At 37.0% G+C, this 23,009-nt stretch overlaps 1 protein-coding gene across 2 annotated transcripts in view; it reads left to right on the plus strand.

The window, feature by feature from the left end:
* The window catches only part of ZFPM2 (zinc finger protein, FOG family member 2), a gene marked incomplete at its 5' end in the record, with an annotated part of 459,715 nt that overhangs the window by 221,551 nt on the left and 215,155 nt on the right, over nt 1-23,009 (plus strand). For both annotated transcript variants that reach the window (XM_082858416.1, XM_082858417.1), the window contains one exon: nt 14,359-14,477. In XM_082858416.1, the coding sequence (XP_082714542.1) occupies nt 14,359-14,477 (119 nt within the window). The remainder of the gene's footprint in view (nt 1-14,358; nt 14,478-23,009) is intronic.

The following is a 23,009-nucleotide window of genomic DNA, read 5'->3' on the forward strand; positions in this document are numbered from 1 at the left end:
CAATAAATATTACAAATGTATCCTGATAATTTTGTAATTGAGAACATTTGAGGAGGGAAATGAAAAAATCTAATGATGGACAGACAGTAAGGTAGGGTAAATATTTTCCATTGTTTTAAATATGTTTGTTCAATTTTTTTTCATGAAGATATAAGCATACTTCTTATTTTCTCCTGTCTGGAATTCTATATTGTCAGGATAATATCAGTGGAGGACTTAATCCTGGTTATCTAGAAATGGAATGGGTGCCTCACCTTTGATGTTAAACTTCACAGCTACATACCTCAGCCTGGCTTAGCTACGAAATAAAAAAGAATACCAGTGTGGGGTTACCGTGGACTGAAGCTCTCCATTACCTCCAGGGGCTGCTGCTGTCATCTTTTAGATCTTTTATGCCTCCCACTTTTCTTCATCTGGAATGAAAATGGTTCTGGGTGGAAGTAATTAAGATTATCAAGCAAGTCTGCATATTGAATGCCAGTAGTTTTTATCCAAATACCTCATTTTCCTCTCAATTTAAAAATGCTAAGATAAAATTTATACCATTTACTGAACACTTTCTGTGTAACAGACATGGTATGGAGTCTCTCACCTTTTTGTTCTCATGTTCACAACAAACTTACGAGGAACAATTAGGAAATTAAATTGATACCCATGGGAAATAACAGCAAGTCAGTGGGTACACCAAGAATACAAGCTGGTGCTCAAAATAATCAATAAATTTTTTTCTCATATTATCTGAATTATTGAATCCCAAGAGTGTATATAATCTCTATTCTCTAATGATTTATGAAGTTATGGTAAGAATTTGTTAAATCTAATTTAATAATGTCCCATTGGCCATCTCCTTATTATCTATATATGCAATTATTTCCCAGTATGCTCATAAAAGTGTCATGGTTTCCTGTTTTTGGTCAGATTCATCATATAAGAAAAATCAAAACTGTGGTACACTCATGCGTTCAGTGGGGGAGAAAATATTATGGATTATTATTTCAAATTGAAAGTAAAGTGCTTAAGCCTATGCTCTTAGCAATGGAAAATCATTACTTTGACTCTAGTTAACACATGTGCTTAATTATTTCCGTAGTTCAATATCTAGTATATTTTAACTCTGTTCCAGATAACTAATATTTAAGATGAATAATATAAAGAAACCAGAATGGATCTACAAAATACCATTTATTATCTATGGTTTTAATTAAATTAGAGAAGCTAGAGAGAAAATCAGACATAAAATGTATTTGATAGCTTAGTGCAAATTATCTTTACATTTATATCCATCTTTTTCTTTAAAAAAGCCTTTTTGAATATGTCAACAACGTTTTATACATATTTGACGGATATACATTATCCCAAACACACTTTCTAGCTTCTAATATTTATTTACAAAAGCTCTTGGTATTTATAGACAACATCTATTCATTTGCGTGATAGAGTTTTACAAATATCCTTTAAATTTAATACATTTTTGACTATGTGAGTATTCTGGTATGTAGTCATCAAATAATAATAATGATGTAAAATCTAGAATTTTTTAAAAAAGAAAACAGTTGATTTCTTGCACCAAATATATAGTTTAGATAATTGTGGTTACTTCCGGGCACCTGATTCTGCTATCAAGAAGCACACCATTAGTTCTGGATGTGCTCATCTGTTAGAGAATACAGATCTTCCTTGACTTACGTACAATGGGGTTACATCCCCATAAACCCATCAAAAGTTGAAAATTTGTAAGTCAAAAATGCATTTAATACACAATGCCAGAGCTTAACCCTGCCTACCTTAAATGTGCTCTGAACACTTACATTAGCCTACAGTTGGACAAAATCATCTTTCCCAAAACTATTTTATAATGAAGTGCTGAATATCTCTTGTAATTTATTGAATACAGTACTAAAGTGAAATGGTTGTATGGGTACAGAATGGTTGCTTACCCTCAAGATCGCGTGGCTGACTGGGAGCTATAGCTCGCTGCCCAGCATCATGAGAGAGAGAGTATGATTATTGGAACGCGCATAGCTAGCCTGGGAAAAGATCAAAATTCGAAGTATGATTTCTGCTGAGTGCATTTTGCTTTCGCATCATCGTAAAGTGAAAAATCCTAAATTGATCCATCGTAAGTTGGTGACCATCTGTAGATTACTTCACCTGGTCTATCAAGTGATCTGTCAAGGAACAAGTGATGAAAAGGGTCCCTTCTACCTTTAGTCACTGTAAACTGTGGTAGATACGTACATTTATAGAGAAGATACACTTATAGATGAGCTCACCTCTCTGATCTTTAGTGCTTGAAGTGATAGCTTCTAGTATTGTTATCTCAGTTTCAGGAGTTTATGTGAAATTATCAAAAAAGAGTGAAATAAAATTTTCTAATATTGAAAAGATTTTATAAGAAAAGGCTAGTATTGTTTAAGATGAAGGCCTATTACAAGATCTATTCCAACAATTTTAAGAAATGTCATTTTGTCTAAAATTAACCCATTTGCAATATTGAACAGCAGAAACTTTTACCATCAGTTACGATTTCTATGGTCTTAAAACTGTTTTTTACAACAAATTCCAGTCATTTGTTTCTTCCGATTTGGCAGTAATTTTAACTCAAGGCAACACTTTCTAGTTCATTGAACCTCTGCCTTGCAAGCAGTTTTATTTGTAACATAACAAGTGTGTTTAAATGCTCATGTTAGTATTGTATCGTGTTCATTTTTGAAATAAATTATTTCTGATCTATTAAAAGAAAAAGATGGTTTATACTGTCTTTTGCCAGCTTTCACTCCTCTGAGATGTCATTCCTGATCTGAGTTGACTTAGGAGACTTTTCTTCTTGCTGGTCAAATTTTATCTCTTTCCTTTATCAAAAACTTCATATGTTGGGTGATAATTACCTCATGATCATCAGAATAAGTCACATAAGGAAAAGATCTACATAAGATTCATGTTTATATCTCAAGTAACCAGCATTGCACCTAACATTGTGTGTTCAACAAATAATTTTGAGTGAGTAAATATTTAAGTAAAGTTCAGTTGAGTGTGATTTTATGAATAAAAATAGTCCTGGGAGCTTCCCTGGTGGCGCAGTGGTTGAGAGTCCGCCTGCCGATGCAGGGGACACGGGTTCGTGCCCCGGTCCGGGAAGATCCCACATGCCGCGGAGCAGCTAGGCCCGTGAGCCATGGCCGCTGAGCCTGTGCGTCCGGAGCCTGTGCTCCGCAATGGGGAGAGGCCACAACAGTGAGAGGCCCGCGTAACGCAAAGAAAAAAGAAAAATAGTCCTGGATTTGAATAATTGCAGAAGTTTAATACTTGGTGAGCTCTTGGGCCATGCTCCAAATGAGCATATGTAAAGCTTCCTATCAGAGGTCACGCCACAGAAATTATGTTTTCAGAGGCAGTTGCTTCTATGTGAAGAAAAGGATCAAACCTTAGTTCTGCACACCAATCTCTGAGTTTATGGAAACTACACTCATGAGTAATAATGTCAGCCAGCCAGCCTACCTGCCTGCCTGCTTTCTTTCCTGCCTCTCTCCCTCGCTTCCTTTCTTCCTTCTTCCAGATCTGGCATTTCTATATACCACATTCATGTTGGAAAGGGAAAGATCCAGGGAAAGGAGAGAGGAATTGAAGAGAAGAAGAATATATACATGTATATATAACACATACCTACTTAACCCACTGAGTTTGTTAAATGTGTGACACAGGAATATTTTACAAGTTAGGCACTGTGAAAGCACCAGATTTTCTAGTTTGCAATCACTGTGTACAATTTCACATGAGAAAGTTCTCTTTGGAGAAAATGCTATCAACCAAATAAAAAGGTGGGAAATCATTTGGAATGTTCAAAATGCCTTTTATACTTTGCATATTTAGAAAAGCTTATATTATTTCTTATGCTAGTAATGACATGATATATTTAATCAGACTTTCAATTTTTAAATTTTAGTTTATTTAGTAACTGAACACTTTCTCTGAAGAGTGATCACCAGGGGTTGTCATGAATGGAGCAGGGGTGGGGGGCATTCCACTGTTTTAAAACCATGTATCTTTGATTTCTTCTCTCTGAAATTTTTGGGACAGAAATGTAAAAGTTTATTGTGAACTCTGATAATCAAACAATAATTTTGCCACTCTTCCCCCTGTAACACTTTCCCAGTGTCTTGTTTGCTTAATCTTTTCTACCACCTTGCCTCTTTCGAAACTCGCCCTGTGGCCCCATCCTTCAGGCACTCACATTCTGCTTTCCAAATTGACTGGCCGCTAATCTTACAGATGAATCCACTCTAATGGCTGCTGATATGATACTGGGGCTTGAGGTCAGTCCTTCCACATAGTTAAGTTGTTAAAAGTTTTTAAAAGGGGCAGTCTGATAAAGTGAAATGAACGCAAGAGGGTCAGAAAACTGGGTTTGGAGTCCTAGTCTCACTACTAATTTTGTAACTTAAATAGTTATTGATACTTTAGCTTTTAGTTCCAGCCTAATGAATAGGATGATAAATGGTAAAATAATAATAATGCCTATACTGTCTGAGAACTTCTTATTAAAGTGTGTGTTATAAAGTGAAAGAGTATTATGAATATACAAAAGTGATCGTTTCTTTGAAACAATAGTTTAACCCAAAACAGTGAACACACACACACACACACACGTTTATATTTTCTGCAACACTACCAGGTAAAAGCATTGTTGGGTAATCTAGAAAGTTCCATGTACAGAGAGAATAAATACATACAAATCACTATTATAAGGAAGAAAATGGTAAAAGAAAAATATATTAGCGCTAAAATCAAATACTCTAGGAGTTCAAAGGGAGAGATCACCTCTGAATTTCTGGCAAGGAGAGGCTACATGAATCAGGGGAATGTTCCTTAGGAGATGACAGACAGACTTCAAAAGATGGTAGGGTTTAAACATAACACTAATGATGGGTATTTCAAGTAATATACCAGAGAGGTAACACCTTCAAAACACAGAAAGATCAGCTATATACAGCTCCCCAAAAGCCAGAGTGTCAAGGGGGCTGCCTTTGGCAAGATTACTCTGGTCGGTTAATGTGTAACTTAAGAATATATACAACTGTGAAGATATACAAGCATTAATAAAAGACTCCAGATTTATGAATAAATGACTGCAGCTTGCTCGATCTTTAGGAATTACATTTTTGGAAGTATTTTCTGAAGCTAAAAATATCTTCAGCAATGAGTTCAAACTTTAGAAACAAAAACTTTGTGCCAGTATTATAGCCTACATATTAAATCTTTCTGTAGACTAAAGACATTTTCAAAATAGATAAATATATACATATATTGTATTTATTGAAGAATCCATACAGTTAGAGAATTAAGTGGCTGATATAGTCGATGCTTTAATGTTTAGTGTGCAGGACTTATTCTCGCCAATTTGGGGACCATGTCAAGGTTTCATAAAACACTTCAATATTATATGTGATGCACTGACAATAGTGTTAAGTGTGAACTCAAGTATCCTAGGATCTATATTCATTGGTAACATATTAAATTTTTCTTCTCTTTATCGTTCTGTTTTCCACTTATTTTTAAAAACTCTTTTAAAAAATGATACTTGTTCTTGGATAAAATTTTTAAAATCTATAATGGAATATCATTTTTAGACCAGTCTTCTGCAGTCTTCTGTCTTTGACTGAGAGTACTCTACAGTGCACTGTTACTTCCCTGGATTAGATTAAAGGGTTTCAAAGTAATGCTGTAGCTGTCCCCATGTTATTTGTCAAGTCCTTCTGCCATCCTTTGGTTCTCTGATATCACGACCTAAAAAGTGAACTCCCCACTCCCCCGTGGAGCTTCACATAGATCTTCCTTTCAGGCAAAACTCATCCTAATCACAGCGGATGCTTAAGAATGTTTACCTGTTAAAGCTTGTCAGTACATTTTCTTTCATCTCCATCTATACCATCTCACAATGTTAAAAGCATGACTATATCTGGGTTAATAGGAGTCAAGCTGAAAAAATACCTCATAAGGCAGCGGTCTTTAAATATCAACAGTGGCTTGTGAAAAGTTCCATTGTGTGCCAAATATAATATCTTCTTCTAAATTAATAAATGTGGACTTCCCTTGTGGCACAGTGGTTAAGAATCCGCCTGCCAATGTAAGGGACATGGGTTCAAGCCCTGAGCCGGGGAGATCCCACATGTTGCGGAACAGCTAAGCCCACGCGCTGCAACTACTGACACCTGCGCTCTAGAACCCGTGCTCCACGACAAGAGAAGCCACCTCAATGAGAAGCCCGCACACCACAATGGAGAGTAGCCCCCGCTCGCCGCAACTAGAGAAAGCCCGTGCGCAGCAACGAAGACCCAACATAGCCAATAAATAAATAAATAAATGTAACTATGAGAAAGCATGCGATTTTAACAGACAAAAGTAAATGTTGCCTAAAATCTAGAACCTTAAGTATCAACGAGGTCTACTGATGTTCTGTATTAAATGTTCTTTCAAAGCCATTCCTTGCTGCTTTTTCATCGAACAGGAGCTTATGGTTGATTTTTACCCAGAGTTTCTCCTTTAGAGTTTGTCCTCCTGGAGAAGACAAGCCTTCTCTGGCCAGGGCTCTGCAGGCACTGACCCTTCGATGGACCTCCTGCCGACAGAGGCTTTTGGCTGTTGCGACCCCGCTGCTGTTTCCTGTGTCTGCTTACCCAGACCTCTCACATCCATGGTATTCCTGCCTACCTGTACCTCCCAAAGCATATCCTCCCTCCATGTCTCAAGATTTGAATCAGGAAGTGCTGTTGGGTCAGCCTGTGACAAGGAGTGGTGTCTGGAAGGTCAGGGAGGGTTTCTGGCAGCAAAGAAGTATACTGTCGGGCTTCCCTGGTGGCGCAGTGGTCGAGAAGTCCGCCTGCCGATGCAGGGGACATAGGTTCGTGCCCCAGTCCGCGAAGATCCCATATGCCGTGGAGCGGCTGGGCCCGTGAACCATGGCCGCTGAGGCTGCACGTCTGGAGCCTGTGCTCTGCAACGGGAGAGGCCACAACAGTGAGAGGCCCGCGTACCGCAAAAACAACAACAAAGAAGTATATTGTCCAAGTTTGTTGAGCAAAAGGGTGCTGGCTCCCCTCTTCCTTCCAGCAGCTGAAAAGTGTCCAGAAACTACAGCTCCCCCTTCCAGCGACTTTTCCAAACATTTGCAACAGCTAGTCACACCCCAGGTGAATAGTTTCCGACACCTGGGATGAGCTGAGTTTTTGTTCATATAAATAAACATAGAACAAAGGGAAGAATATGGCTCCCAATCTGGAACACGGTCTCTGTATGTAAAACTTATTTTGTATGTGAATATGCAGGTAGAGGTTTTTTATTTATTTCAGGTCATAGTTTTGTTTTTAAAAACATCTTGAATTTTCTACTTTATTACCAATAATATTACTACCCAAAACAACATTTTCTCTCTCTATTTAAAGATGATAATTTGTAGGTTTCAATGGGTCTTAGGATAGGAAGAATATTTAGACATATAATAGCCTCAGAATTAATCCTTAAGGTCAGCCAGAATAATAAAAGTTTCCTGAGTTTGTAATACGTGCCAATATTTGGTAGCGTACGCGTGTCAATTTGCTTCTTAACGCTGTACACATTGGTTTCTATGACTTTGTAGAAACTATAGCCGAAGGGTGTGTTTTGTATTCTTAAGAAATGCAGTGAATTAACTTTGCTAGGTTTTAGACAATTCCAGTGTCTTGTTTTAGGTTTTAGGTACTGAATGCATTGCATGAAAAGGGAATGTTTCTATTTTGCCACCACCATTATGTTATCTTTTCCAGTGCAATTACAAGCTAATTCAGGGCTCTTTGTGTTACACTAATAGCTTCTGATTTCGCTGCTGTTACCCAGTACCTCTTCATGCACTTTTAATACCATCTGCAGTGCCCCCAGCACTTACCTTAGGTGAGCATTTTTCTCTAAGTAGAGACTCATCTTTGGCAAATCATTAATGGAACATCAAAAAGATCCCATCTGTTAGAGTTACATATGGCTAAGATCAGAATTATCAAATATCTCATTTTTTTCTTTATTCTTTTTTTTTTTTCTTTTTTTCCTTTCTTATCCACACAATAAATGTAGTTGTCAGCAGGATAAGTTCATGCACCGGATAAGGTCACAATTTCATTTAGTGACAACTTCCAACAGTAAGAACTTACAAGGTTCGATTTATTAAAGAGTCAGAAGGGATAAGATCACTGCATGGCCAGCCTGATTTATCAGGGCTTGACTGGAGTACTTGAATAGGGAATGTCGTATTTCAAGTTTATGTTCAAAACTGTAGTTTAGTGTGTGTGATGACTGTATGACTCAAACATTGAGAAGGAAAATTAGAAAAGGTATCCCTATAAGGCGATTTGTAGCTACTAACCAGGAACTCTCATTTCTTGTGCCAAACCATGCTTTGAGATGGGTCAACAGAGTGTTATATAAATGGCACTATTTGTCTTAGAATGCAGATGAAACATGCTGTTGTTAATGCCCGAGGAAACACACATAGTGGCAAGACTGCAGTTTGGCTGTGAAGATAATCAGCAGTTAAATGATCATCTAACCCTCTTCTGTATCTGGCAGGCAGCTGTCAAATGGTTAAACCATAAAATAGCAAGAGCTCTGCCATGCTTCAGCCACCTTGATTGACTTTGAAAATGTTTCGAGATTTTTAGAATCTTTGAGTGCTTTTTGAACTCAGCATGACTTCGGAGCTGTCCATGTTTGATACCATGATGTATAATGTTTTCCAACCATGAAGAAAATATAAATATGGGTTCTGACGCTATAGCCTTCTGCTGTAGTAAGACCTGATAAACATTATGAGCTAATTCATGTGGTCTGCTTTAAAATTTGGTTATGTATTTAAAACCACGTTCAAACCAATCCAAAGTTTATTTTCAGCAAATGAAATAGGATCTTCTGTCATCTCATTTACTTTCAACCATGTCCTTCTATGAAATCTGAGCCTGGAGTTAAGGGATATTCTATAAATACCATATACATTTATGCCATCAACTTAATGCTGAATTCAGTTGAAGCATGATTGCTGATAATTATGCTAAAAGGCCCACATCTTGTCTGTTCCCCTTTGGTATGCTACAGTTTTCATATACTTTGCTCTCTAATGAGGCATCAAAAGGACTCTGTTAAAAAGAAACAAGACAATGACTTGATAGCACCTTCAATAAAAAAAGATTTGAGGGTATCTCCCTTGATTTTAAGTATTTGTTTCCACCAGTAAATTTCTTTTATTTGGACAAAAAAAGTGGGCTGATATCTTAAAAGCTGCAGTGTGTTTGGTAGTGATTTCTTACTCAGGGCTTTTTTTTTAAAGTGAAGCTATCATAAGTCTTTGAGTAATCGCAGACTTTTAAAAGTATACATTATCAAGAAGATAAGAGAAACAGCCCTCAGCACTAACAATATTATCTTTTACCAAAATTGATTAGTCCATCCAGTGTGTCTCAAATATTTTGTGTGAACTTACCCAGCATGTTAAAAATATGAATTGGGCAGAAAAGAAAACTTCTTCATCCTGCTCCATGTTTCACAGATGAGGTAATGTAGTTAATGCAATAAAATGTTGAACAAATGAAACGTATGACTGTTGTAATACAAAGAGAAGACACGTATTAAGACAACTTTTTTTTGTCTTTAAAATCAACTTTAACTGTACTACAGTTAAGTCTGTGAACTTACGAAAATCCTTATCCAATCAACGATGTTCAATTTGTATTTTGCACTTACCACATGTCACAAACTATATTAATTACCATAGAATAAACGGAAATAAAAAATGCACCTGTAGTTCAAGATGTTGAGGTGAAAGAAGTTATCAAGGAGAAACCACTAGGGAATCATTAAATGCAAAACTGCATGGACTATAAATGTTATGGGAGAATTAGGGAAGGAGAACTCAGTTTGTTCCGGAGTTCAGAGTTGTTTGGTGAAAGAGAATACCTTCGAGTTTGATCTCGCAACATTAATAGGGTTTATCAGGGCAGCCAGGAGGATGGTGTGTCTGCCCGGTAGCAGCAGCAACAATTCTCAGAAAGGTGTGGGAGTTAAACTGGAGATGAGGAGGCAGGTGCCATAAGGAAGAGTTTCTTGACTGGAAAGAAGAAGAAGAAATTCTGGAGAGCAGAACCGGCAGTCAAGCACATTGCTGTGGAGCAACTCTGCGGTGGTATTAGGATTCAGGCATAGATGTTCAAGTTGGGATGGTCAAAAGGAAGCTAGTGAAGGGACTTGCACAAATGAACGACAAGATGAAACTGGAGTTTTTAATATGTTTATCCTGGCAGGAATTTGGAGCCCCAATCAGAGCTGCAGAGTGAGTTGAGGCTGATTGGTCCTCTACATCTGAGTTGGTAAAAACTGGGAAATGCTGATAAGAAAGGTAAATCCAGGAGATATTTAAAAGGATGTTAAAAGTCAAGGTATGGAGAGCATTTTGGATAGAGGTGTTAAAGAAGGAATGTGACCACAGACACTGAATAGTTAGATGTGATGGTGGAAGTATGTGGACATGCTCTTAGAATGCTTCAGTGTCTTTGTGGTGAAATAGTAAATGTTTATTAGGTACTTTGCTTATGTTATCTGAGTGAATCCTCACAGCAGCCATATGAGGAAGATATTGTGATTCCTATTTGGTTTGAAGAAACTGAAGTTGAGAGGGTTAAGGGACTTGCTCAGGACCACATGACTTGTTCCACTTACTTTTCTCCAATTCGATTTTGAATCTGTGTGCTGGCCTCCCATTCTAGAACATTCCATTCACTCCAGACACCCATGGTCTCCATCTCATCAAAAGGAATTTTCCCAGTCCTTTTCTTACTTTTGTAAATGTTCAGGTTACTTGACTGATCCCTCCTCCTTTAAATTCCTGATCAATCCATCGGATGCTATGGTACTACGTCCAGTTTATGCTCTATTTTCTATTTTCTCACACTTCTCTTAAATATTCTGTGCCTACTCCTCCATCCCTCTGCTTTTTGAAAATCCTTGGAACTGTATCCTAGATCTTTTTATTTTATCATGTTCTACGCTCTCCTAGATCAAAAATTCTATGACTTTTACCATATACAGCTGGTTTAAATTAATAAATAAATGCCAACATTTATCACTCTAGCTAAGACTTTGTTTCTAAGCCACAGGCTTGTACCTATCCACCCCAAATCACCTCCTGCCTTGCTTACAAAGCCACTTTGACCTCAATATTTCCAAGCTATAACTCCTTATCCTTAAATCTTCTTTTTTCTGTGTGCCCTATCTCAATAGGTACATGACCATTGGCCCATTTGCCCAAGCCAGATATGAGAAGATCATTGCTGGATTTTTCCTTCCCTAATACCTAAAATCTAAATAATCACTAAGTTCTGTGACTTCTACTTACCAAGCCTTATGGATTACATTTCCTCAGATTTATCCAGAACCTAAGCTTGTTTTGTTAGTTGCTTTATGCCTGGGGGTAACCCACTATCTGGTATTTAGTAGTTACCCAGTAGATACTAGTAGGATAAATGAATGAATGAACTAATGAATGGATTCAGAAAAGAATGAGTAAACAAATCAAATGAGAATGGAACGTTGCTTTCTGATTTTGAAATCTCTGATCTTTTCCAGCCAAACATTCTTTTTATGATAAGCTAGTTCTAGGACCTGGGTCTTTGATCCAGCATCTCAGTGTTCTTTCTGCCTCTCGTAATATATCATACCTGGGGAAAGAAAATCATGGTGTCACGGACACCTTATCAAGTAGCAAGAGAGTGCAAACCCCTCTTTAACAATGACAGACCAAAGACTTAGAAAAGACGTAACCTACTCATGGCCATTCAGGTGGCTCTTTGATAGAGGGCCTAAAATTTAATCTTAATTTAGTGCAATAATGTTTCCTCTATTTCATGACACTTATTAATCTTTGAAAAAATTTTAAAAATATTATACTCTTAAGCAACATGTATGTTAAATGAAATATAATTTCTGTTTATACAATATCTTATTTCTCTTGCTATCAGTAAACTATGTAGTCTTGGTAGTGTATAATGCTATTTGCAATGTGCTTATAGTTTTCTATAAAGCTGCTCTGAATAAATGAATATTTTAATTTAATTGTTTCAGCAACAGAAAAGATTTCCCCAAACCTCAAAATAACATCTGACATCTTGATAAGCAAGAAAGGAGACTGAAATTTGTCTGTTTGTCTAATAAAGTTGAAAAGATTGACTTGAGAGCTTGAACAGTTACTGGGCTTTCTGTTATGGCCATCTTTAAGAGCTCGTAAAACTAATTTTGGCCTGCTTAAAATTTTAATGCATAGTCAAAGACACCTCCAAAACTTTGGAGATATTTGGGTGTCACTTCATGATCTGCCCTAAGTTTGTAGTTCTTAATCCATTAAAAGACAGACCTGGGCTTCCCTGGTGGCGCAGTGGTTGAGAGTCCGCCTGCTGAAGCAGGGGACGTGGGTTCGTGCCCGGGTCCGGGAGGATCCCACATGCCGCGGAGCGGCTGGGCCCGTGAGCCATGGCCGCTGAGCCTGCGCGTCTGGAGCCTGTACTCTGCAACGGCAGAGGCCACAACAGTGAGAGGCCCACATACCGCAAAAAAAAAAAAAAAAAAAAAAGACAGACCTGCTTGTAAATCCACAGGTATAGATAAGAAGTCACTGTTTGACTGAGTCTGAACCCTTTTCAAATGAAAAATGTCAGTGGCAGAAAGAGAGGATTAATTACATTTTTAAAGGGTTTTCAAAGTTTTTCATGATTCCTCTGGTATCATTTGAAATGTGACATGACTAGGTTCTTTTTTTTTTAGTGTGTAAAAACAAGCAAATTATTTGGGCATCATTTTTATGTAGAAAAGAACATTTTAAACTAGTGTTTAGCTGAAGGGTTGAAATGTATTTTATCTTTAGAGGGTAAATTGTAAAGAAATTGTTTAAAATGTAAGCATGAATGAAAAATAAGAACTATCAGATAGAAATTAAAGTTTCTTTTCAAATAGAAAAATTATCCCAAATTTTTAAATAACTGCATTATCAATATGAAAATGCATACATACATTAAGGGATATTTCCCACTGAGCCGTATTTGACATCATAACAGGTTGTTGGCTATGCTCTATCTTTGAGGATTTTCTATACAAGTCTCTGATTCTAATGCATTAATCAAAAAGATTGTATGAGGATAGGGCTTCCCTGGTGGCGCAGTGGTTGAGAATCCGCCTGCTGATGCAGGGGACACGGGTTTGTGCCCTGGTCCGGGAAGATCCCACATGCTGCGGAGCGGCTAGGCCCGTGAGCCATGGCTGCTGAGCCTGCGCGTCCGGAGCCTGTGCTCCGCAACGGGAGAGGCCACAACAGTGAGAGGCGGTAATACTCTCAGGACATAAATATCATAGATTTAATTACTTAAAGAGAAGGTCTCCAATTCCTGATTGAGATTTTTTTCCATTTATTCCAAACAATGTTTAGGCTTAGTGACCAATTTAAAAATTTTTGAAGGCTTCATTTCTTTCTTTTTTTAATTAATCTATTCATTTATTTCTTGAGTGACCATTTGATGAATTCCTACTTTATGCAAGTGTGTATACTGTCTTTACTTCCTGTTTCTCTTTAATGATCCCAAAGTAATAATTAGGAGGAAATAAAAGGAAGAAGACCATCCTAAACTGGCTGTTTCTTAAGGGTTTTTGTCCAAACCTTTTTGGTAACATAGAATCTTACCTAAAGTACCAAATATAAAAAAGTAATGACTTGGACTAAACATTTTTTTAATTTGCAAAACCATACATGTCCATTTTTTGCACTTGTATTTGTTCTATCCACTGAAACTAGTAGTAAATTCAGGAAATTGCCAAGTACTTTCAAAAACTCTCCATGTTGTTCACCAAGAGTCTTGAATCATTGTAATACAGTTATTGCCTAAGGTATATATCTTTAATTGTAATTTTTTAGTTACTTTGGTGATCAAATATAGGAATTTTAACTCTAAGTCATTGTCCTAACGCTTCTTGTCTATCTGTTTTGGCATTGGATCAATGCTTTCTGAGGACGTGTTATCATTTCTACTTCTTAAGGATTTACTAAATAGAATGGACTTCAGTAGGTGATAAGTGTGCAAAGGCTAAAGAAAGAAATTGGACTAAATGTGAATATAATTATAAGGACAAGTTTTATTAGCCTCTCAGGATACCAAGATCAGTTGTTTTTCAGATGAACATAATTAATTCTCTTTATATGAATCCTGAGAATATTGTTCGTGTAAAGCAAGCACACAAAAAGAGACGGCTGTTGGTAAAGCACAGGTGAAAGTAATTTAAACGCCTCGTGTTCATTGTCTGCAGGAGAGCTGGAGGTGTTTCAGAAAGACGGAGAACGAAAAATTCAGAGTCGGCAGCAACTTCCAGTGGGAACTACCTGGGGGCCGTTCGCTGGGAAGATGGACCTGAATAATAATTCCTTGGTATGTAGATGTTCTGAGATGGTTGACTCTTAATACTTCGTCATAGCACAGAAATTATCTCTGCTTGCTTCCCAGTGAAATCACTAAAAATAGCTGTTTCTTCTTTTTCATGGGCCACAAAACTGGGATGTCTTCCAAGTGGTCTGTCTCTGACAGTATTACATGTAGAATTTAGAAGGAAACAGGTTAATCATACTAAATGGTTATCTAGTAAGGTCATTTATAAGGTTGTGGCTTTATCTGCTTAGCCAGACTAATATTGTCCATATTTAATAATATATACAAATGCTTTTAGTTTTTAGATGACACAGATTAATTGTCATGCATTACAAGTTTACGTGATGAACAAGGAATAAACAACCTTGATATTGCTTGGTGATACTATTTGTACCTTTAAGAGTGAGAATGAGTGATCAGCATCATAATTTTTCTTGTTAACTTTTTTGTAAAAATTCTGAGATCAGAAAGTCTACCTCTAGGAAAGATTGTATGGACAATTGATTGATTAGATGTTTTAAAAAGTTATGGAAAGATGGAATATTTGGTTACATTTAAACTTCATTTCTTAATTGAATGTTAGCTTCCTATTGCAGCTGTAGCAAATTACCACAAACTGTGGCTTAAAACAACCCATATTCATCATCTTGTAGTCTGAAAGGAATCTCTCTGGGCTAAAATCAAAGTGTCTGCAGGGCTGAGTTTTTTTCCTGGAGCTTCTAGGGGGGGAAATCTGTTTTCTTTGCTTTTCTGTCTTCTAAAGGTTGTCCACAACCTTTGGCTTCCAACCCCCTTCCACCTTCAAAACCAGCAATGGCTGATAGAGTCTTTCTCATATCTTTATTCTGACTCTTGTGTCTCCCCCTTCCACATTCAAGAACGCTTGTGATTACATTGGGCCCACCTGGGTGATCTAAGGTACTCTTGCAACTTTAATTCCATCTGCTTTCTTAATTCCCTTTTGCCTTGTAACATTCACAAAGTCCAGGGATCAGGACATTAGGACTTCTCCTATCATAAGTAACAATACAAGTGATAAAACTTGGGGATAAAAACGTTTTATATTCTTTAGGAGATCCAGAAATTATTTATATGTATGGAAGTCCTTCTCTCTAAATGCCATTTTTGTAGGAAGAGTTTCATGCCTGCTAAATATCTCTCCATCTACACTGGGGGTCGGGGTGAGACATAAAAACTCCCAGGGGGGTGTTGACAAGTGTGCTCAACTCAGCAACATTGCTTTCCTTTTTCAATTGAATACATGAAAGAAATTTCTTCTTCAAGCTATTACATGAGAGAAACTGGTATGTGCGGATTTTTGCTTATTTAGTGCCATGTGGATGAGACAGAGGTCATTGATTTAACTAAAAGTAATGATTGGAATAAATAAGAAACATTTGTGTCATCAAACTTTCAAACAACATACAAGGTTCTAGGGGTGTGTTTTTACTTCCTAAATCCATGTGTTTAATCCATAAAAGGATGAAGCAGGAGACTGTACCTGTGTTTAAGAACCAAACAAGTTGATAGACCAGGCTAAATATTTAATAATCTGGGCAGTTTAATTTGTGGTGGTCCAGTGCACCTACTTCAGAAAGGGTTTGAGAAGTGGCTTCACGAACACTGCAGACCTTGGTTGAGTTGTATTAGTGGACTGTTCTACTGATTCCTTTGATAGAGTAATATTAGCCATTATACTACTTTATCAAGCAAAGACAAGAGGAAGATTGTGTCAGCATCAAAGGGTGAATTAAGTGCTATTCAAAACCCATTTTATCTGGGGGTTTCTATTGGTTCTTTAGCATTGCTTTAAAAATGTTGTAGGCAATAAGATATTTATCTTATTTGTCACTGTATATCAGACACCAACATAAACTTTAGTCATTTCTCTGATATTTCTTCAAGAGTGTACTGCCATTGAAGTGGCAGTCATCGTTGCTGTAAGAAATGCATGTTTTCCCCTTTATTACATCAACATGATATCTCTATGAAAATGCAACCTTTGATTAATCTTTATATCATTATATATATGTAGACTGGTGCTTTTTACACATCTTTAACGTATGCTAAATTGTGATGTGTGGAAAGTAAACCTATTTGTGGAACTTTAATTTTCCAGTGAAATATTTTTAGACAGATGATATCATTTGGTTCTTTTTTCATGCTTCTATACCACTCTAAAGCTATCTTGTGCCATACATAATATCTTTTAAAGGATTCAATTTATAGTTATGAAGTTTTTGGTGTTTTTGATACTATTTGAAGTGAATGACTGCTCTTTAGGGTATCAAAAACCAATCGTGGGGAATAGTTTTTTAATAGAAAATAATCTTAATACCCTAATTTTCTCCTTTTTTCTTAGGATTTAAATAGTTAATTCCCTAAACTATAGCATTTTCTCTATTTTTAAATGTAGTTGCTTTGCTAAAATATACTTAAAAAATTTTTTTGACAATAACATTCTTTTCCAGAATTTACTTTTGATTTTATGTCATTAAACACTACTAATACTAATATGGACACTATTGTTACTTCTGTAGAACAGTTGTCTAAGTTATACTTCGTACTTATTTTTTCTAGACGCTATGTGGAGAATTGGAAATGGATTAGCTCCCTTACTCCTCAGAACAAACCTATGAATTTGGTTCTATTTTTATTTATTTATTATTGAAGTATAGTTGATTTACAATGTTGTGTTCGCTTCAGGTATACAGCAGTGATTCAGTTATGCATATATATGTCTATTCTTTTTAAGATTCTTTTCCCTTATAGGTTATTACAAAATATTAAATATAGTTTCCTGTGCTATACAGTAGATCCTTGCTGGTTATCTATTTTATACATAGCAGTGTGTATATGTTAATCCCAACCTCCCAGTTTATGCCTCCCCTCCTTACCCCATTGGTAACCACAAGTTTGTTTTCTATGTCTGTGAGTCTATTTCTGTTTTGTATGTAAGTTCATTTATATCATTCATTTTTTTTAATTCCATATGTAAGCAATATCATGTGATATTTGTCTTTCTCTTTCTGACCACTTCACTTAGTGTGGTAATCTCTAGGTCCATCCATGTTGCTGCAAATGGCATTTTTCGTTCTTTTTTAATTGCTGAGTAATATTCCATATCTTCTTTATCCATTCATCTGTCAGTGGACATTTAGGTTGTTTCCAGGTCTTGGCTATTGTAAATAGTGCTGCTCTGAACATTGGGGTGCATGTATCTCTTGGAATTATGGTTTTGTCTGGACATATGCCCAGGAGTGGGATTGCAGGATCATACATTAGCTCTATTTTTAGTTTTTAATGAATCTCCATACTGTTCTCTATAGTGGATGTATCAATTTACATTCCCACCAAAGTGTAGGTGGGTTCCTTTTTCTCTACACCTTATCCAGCATTTATTTTTTGTAGACTTTTTGATGATGGCCATTCTGACCAGTGTGAGTTGATACCTCATTGTAGTTTTGATTTGCATTTCTCTGATAATTGGTGATGTTAAGCATCTTTTCTTTTTTTCTCTAAACTTTTTATTTTATATTGGAGTATAGCCGATTGACAATGTTGTGATAGTTTCAGGTGCACAGCAAAGGGACTCATCCATACATACACATGTATCTATTTTCCCCCAGACTCCTCTCCCATCCAGGCTGCCACGTAACATTGAGCAGAGTTCCCTGTGCTGTACACTAGGTCCTTGTTGGTTATCCATTTTAAATACAGCAGTGTGTACATGACGACCCCAAACTCCCTAACTATCCCTTCCCCCCATCCTTCCCCCTTGAATTTGGATCTGTTTAAAATTATATTTATAGATAAGAGAATAAAGGCTCAGGCCTTTTGATTACAGAATCTGTGTTTTTAAAGACCAGGCCACACTCCTCCTCAATAGTAGTATCTATAACATGATATGAGTATGATAAAATTGTTAAGGATTTCTTTACATGAATTCTAAGTTTATAAAAATCTCTGGGTGAAAATATGCAGTGATTAGAGGTAGACTCTTTTTTTTCTTACTTTGGGCAAAATATTTGTTATCATACTTCATAACTATCATGACTGAGGAGTTATGAGTTAATTCAAAGACTACCACAATTTTATTACCTCTTTATATTTGGACAGTACTTTAATACGTGTTTTATATCATGAAGATAAATTTTCTTTACCATAAAGTGTATATATAGCCTACTAAACCTTCTTTACCCAACCTGGAATCAAGTTTGGAATTAGCACACTCTTTTAAATTAGCACACCCTTTTAAATTGCTTATTCGCCAACCAACGTAATGTTACTCTGTTCAGACTCATGGTGTCGTCTCAAGAGATCCAGCACACTAATTAATCCAACACAGTAATTAATTGAGTCACCATGCCAGATGTCAAATCCTTTTTATATCTTTCAAGTTCCCATCTTGAAGTGCATTAGCAATATGCCACCTTCTGCAGGAAGCTTTTGCAGACCAGGCATTTGGATGTATATAGAACATTTCCAGAAATATAGGCTATACAGAAACACCAAATGAATTGATTTGACGAAAAGTTTTCCTTGGAATCATGTAACACACTGAACACAGAAATAAATAATCTTTTGCTCACACCTCATTATCTTGTTAGATATTTCATGCTTAATAGCAACATATAGTTAATATTTTCATTGGGCCAGATAGGGGTCAAAGTGCTTTATAAGTTTTATATCTCATTTAGTTCTTACATAAGCATATGAGAAGATAATATCCGTTTTTTCCTCCTTTGTTATCGAGGAGGAAACTGCTACTGTGAGAAGTTGAATGACTAGCCCAAGGTCACCTCAATCTGACTTGAGAAACCATGTTCAATCAAATACTGTCTGAGAAATTTTATCTGTAATATAGGGATAATAATGCTACCTAGCTTATCAGAATTTTGTAAAGACTAAATGAGGTAATATACATGAGTTATCCAGAAATACTGACTACTGTTACTGCTCAGTCACCTGTAAAAATGGGTCCATTAAAATCTGTCAAGTTTAAAGCTGAAAAGACACTCCAAATTAAATAAGTAAAACTACAGACTTTTGGCATTTGGGGATTTTACATGCCTAAATTTGACTATTTTCCAAGGATACTGTATTAGTCTGGGTTCTCCAGAAAAACAGAATAGGGTGTGGGGTGGGTGTGTGTGTGTGTGTGTGTGTGTGTGTGTGTGTGTGTGTGTGTGTCTAGAGAGAGAGACAGATTTATTATAAGGAATTGGCTCACATGATCATGGAGACTGGCTAGGTGAAAATCGGTAGTTTAGGTCAGCAGGCTGGAGAATCAGTGGCGTAGATGAAGTTTGTTACTTGGGGAGGCCAGTCTTTTTGTCCTATTCAGGCTTTCAGCTGATTGGATGAGGCTCACCCACATTACAGAGGGCAGTCTGTTTTACCCAGAGTTCTCTGATTCAATTGTCAATCTCAACCAAAACTCCTTCCAAGTTAATACACAAAACTAACCATCACAGATTCCAAAGGTCTATGGTATATTGTGAGTTTCAGTTTTTTCAGGCAGTCTTTCGCCCCTGAATGAATTGTTAGCCAGCAAGTGAGCCTAGTTTTTTTTCCAACATCCTACCTCTGTGCCAAGGAATAACTTAACGTGCTATCATGGTGACACAAATTTCATGTTTTTGAAAGTCTTATAATTTTATTCATTGAAAATATCAAAGGACTATTGACAAGGAAGGAATTTTTAAAATCACTTTAAATTGTGATCAATATCTGTTTTGGAGGTGTTTTAGAATTTCTGTATTTATATGTTGTGCCTTTGATGTTTTCCCATTTTCTCCTGAGGACAGAGATCTTTGTAATATGCTAAAATCTCTGCTATGCTAGCCGAGGTAAGTGCTTAATAATGATCAAACAACCTTTATATAGAAGGTTAGGTGTCTCTAATATTAGTGACATTTGCCCTCTCTGTCTTTTGATATATCAGCTGTCAGTAGCTAACGAGTCTTATTCAGCGAGCTGCATGCTGGAATCATGCAACATGCATACTTAATTAAACAGAACATAAATAGAAAGTCCCAGGTTACTTAATACATAATAGTAAACTTATCACAATCTGTTTAATTCAACAAATGAAATTTGACATAGAAATTTCATTTTATTGATGCCATTCAATCAGAATAGAGCCTTGTTTTATTTTCCCATGGGATTGTGACATTGAATTCTACAAATAGGAAATACACATATAAAGTATACTATAGGCAAAATTTTATTGACTTAATAATGACATAGTGCATACACTAAATTCCACCTTACATTTTTTAAGATAGTTATTAACATAGAAATGTGGTTGAGGAAAGAATTAGAGATTCCTGATCACATCACAGGGAAATATTAGAATTGTTAGATATCTCCATTGCTCCCCTTCTAGTTCTAACTCTTCCAGTACCCGTCTCTGAGCCCATTCATTGCCATGGTCTTCAAGCTTCATGTTGTACACACTCTAGAGCAACTATATCCCTATCCATGTGTCTCCAGCGTTCACCTGTATTGCCAAAGGCTGCTTAGTGGAATCATCTCTGACTTTCTATTTGAGAACATTTCTTCCAGCCTCAGGAGCAAACCTAACTGCAAGCCTGGCAAGCTGGAAGTGCTGGAGAATTAATGCTTCCAAAAGGAATCCTCAACCAATTATGGGCAGAAGTAGGTGGATAAATACCCCTGCTTCCTCACCTCTCCGTTAGGATATGAGAAGTGTTCTACACAGTCTCTTGGAATTTGCCAGTGAAATTGAAGTCCAGCTGGCTTTATAACACAGCGTTTATGGGTTTTCTTTCCCTTCCTCCTTCCTCCTCCACACCTCTACTGAATTTTTCTGAGATCACCCCTCCACTAAACTACTGACACTTGAATCAGTCTCAGGGTAACCTTCTGGGGAAGCCATACCAACGCAGCTTCTAGGATACAATAATGAAGTAAATTGGAAAGTTACATCCAAATTATTGTTGAGATTCTAGATGACATAGATTTTTTTTAAATTGTTAGTATTCAATTCTAGATCACTGCCTCTGGCAAATAATATATACTCAATAGTATATAAAGAGTATACTCTTTAAAATAAAAATCTGATCTAATTGAATTTCCTTACCAGGAGCAGTCTGACTGACTCTACCCATACCCTCCCATCTCCACCCTCTGAATGATATAATTTATAATGCTGCTGAGGCATGACTTTTTGTGGGGTCTTATATTTCTTTTCATTGATGTTGACATTGTGAACAATATCCTCCTTTTAATATTCATTCTAATCTGGGCTCAGGACTCCCATACTTTCCTACTTCTTATGTCTCTCTCGGTCTTGGCTCTTTTGAATTTAACTGTGAGTGTTTCCCAAAACACTCCGGCCTTTCTTCTCTTCTCCCTCTGTTTCCAGTGCCTCAGGGAGCTTATCCACTTGCAAAGCTTCAGCTACTAATTTACAAATGACATTTAAATTAAAAAATCTCTAACCTTGGCTTTCTACCCTTTCTCTAATAGCACATTTCAACTGTTTTACAAGCCTTTCCCACTGACTTCCTCCAACTAAACAGTCAGGAGGTGAGTTTATTACTGTTTCCACACACTGTCTCCCTGTTCTTCTCCCTGACTTCCAAATTTTAGTCACCTTTAATCCGAAGTCTCTCCCTCTCCTTTCCTGCCTCTGCAGGAAGTTCTTTCTGTGAGTTATCCCATGTTTTCCTCCCATTTCTACCTCTCCTTCTCACACATCTCAAATGCCTATTTACATATGTAGTCACACACACACACACACACGCACCCCTCTCCTTTATTGGTTATAACTAACACCCTTGTTTTTGTCATCCACTCAGAGCCAGACATCTTCCAGGACTCTCCTTTTCATGTCCAGAAACCAAGTACCATAATTCCTGCTTTCTTCGTTTCTGTTCCCTTCTTTCTGTTCCTGCCACCACTGCTGTAGGTGAAACCGCCATCATTTCTTCCTTGATTATCACAGTATTCTTCTAACTTTCTTTCTGCCTTCCTTCTTGCCTCCTTTTTCTTTACCCAAATCACAGTGTGTCCTAAAAGCAAAACTAATCACTTGTGTGCTTAAGACATCCTAAAGGGCACAAGAGAACCCAAACTTATGATGAAAGGGTCTTCATGACATCACCTTCTCGACTCTTACCCCTTTTCCACTCTCAGTGTAAGTTTCAGTCCACCTCAGCTACCTGCAGTGCTCTGAAAATATTCTTGTCTTACATCTCTATGCATTTGGCCGTGCTGTTTTATCATCCTAGAAAGCCCTATGACCTACCCCTCGGCCCCTCTTCATCGCATGAACTCCAATTGTTACTTCAAGACTCAGCCCAAGGTTACCCCAAAGTGGACCTTCCCTAAAGCCTCCAGTCTGGAATAGATATCCACTCCTCAAGTATTTCCATGACCTTTAGGTTTACTACGATAAGAACATTTCTAACATAATTCCAAATGTCTACTTACTTGTCTGTCTCCCCTGCAGACTGTATGCTCCTTATTTATCTTCTATATTTGTATCCTTCTTACCTAGAACAA

This window comes from Leucopleurus acutus (genome assembly GCF_964270905.1).
Source record: "Leucopleurus acutus genome assembly, chromosome: 17".
Classification (NCBI taxonomy): domain Eukaryota; kingdom Metazoa; phylum Chordata; class Mammalia; order Artiodactyla; family Delphinidae; genus Leucopleurus; species Leucopleurus acutus.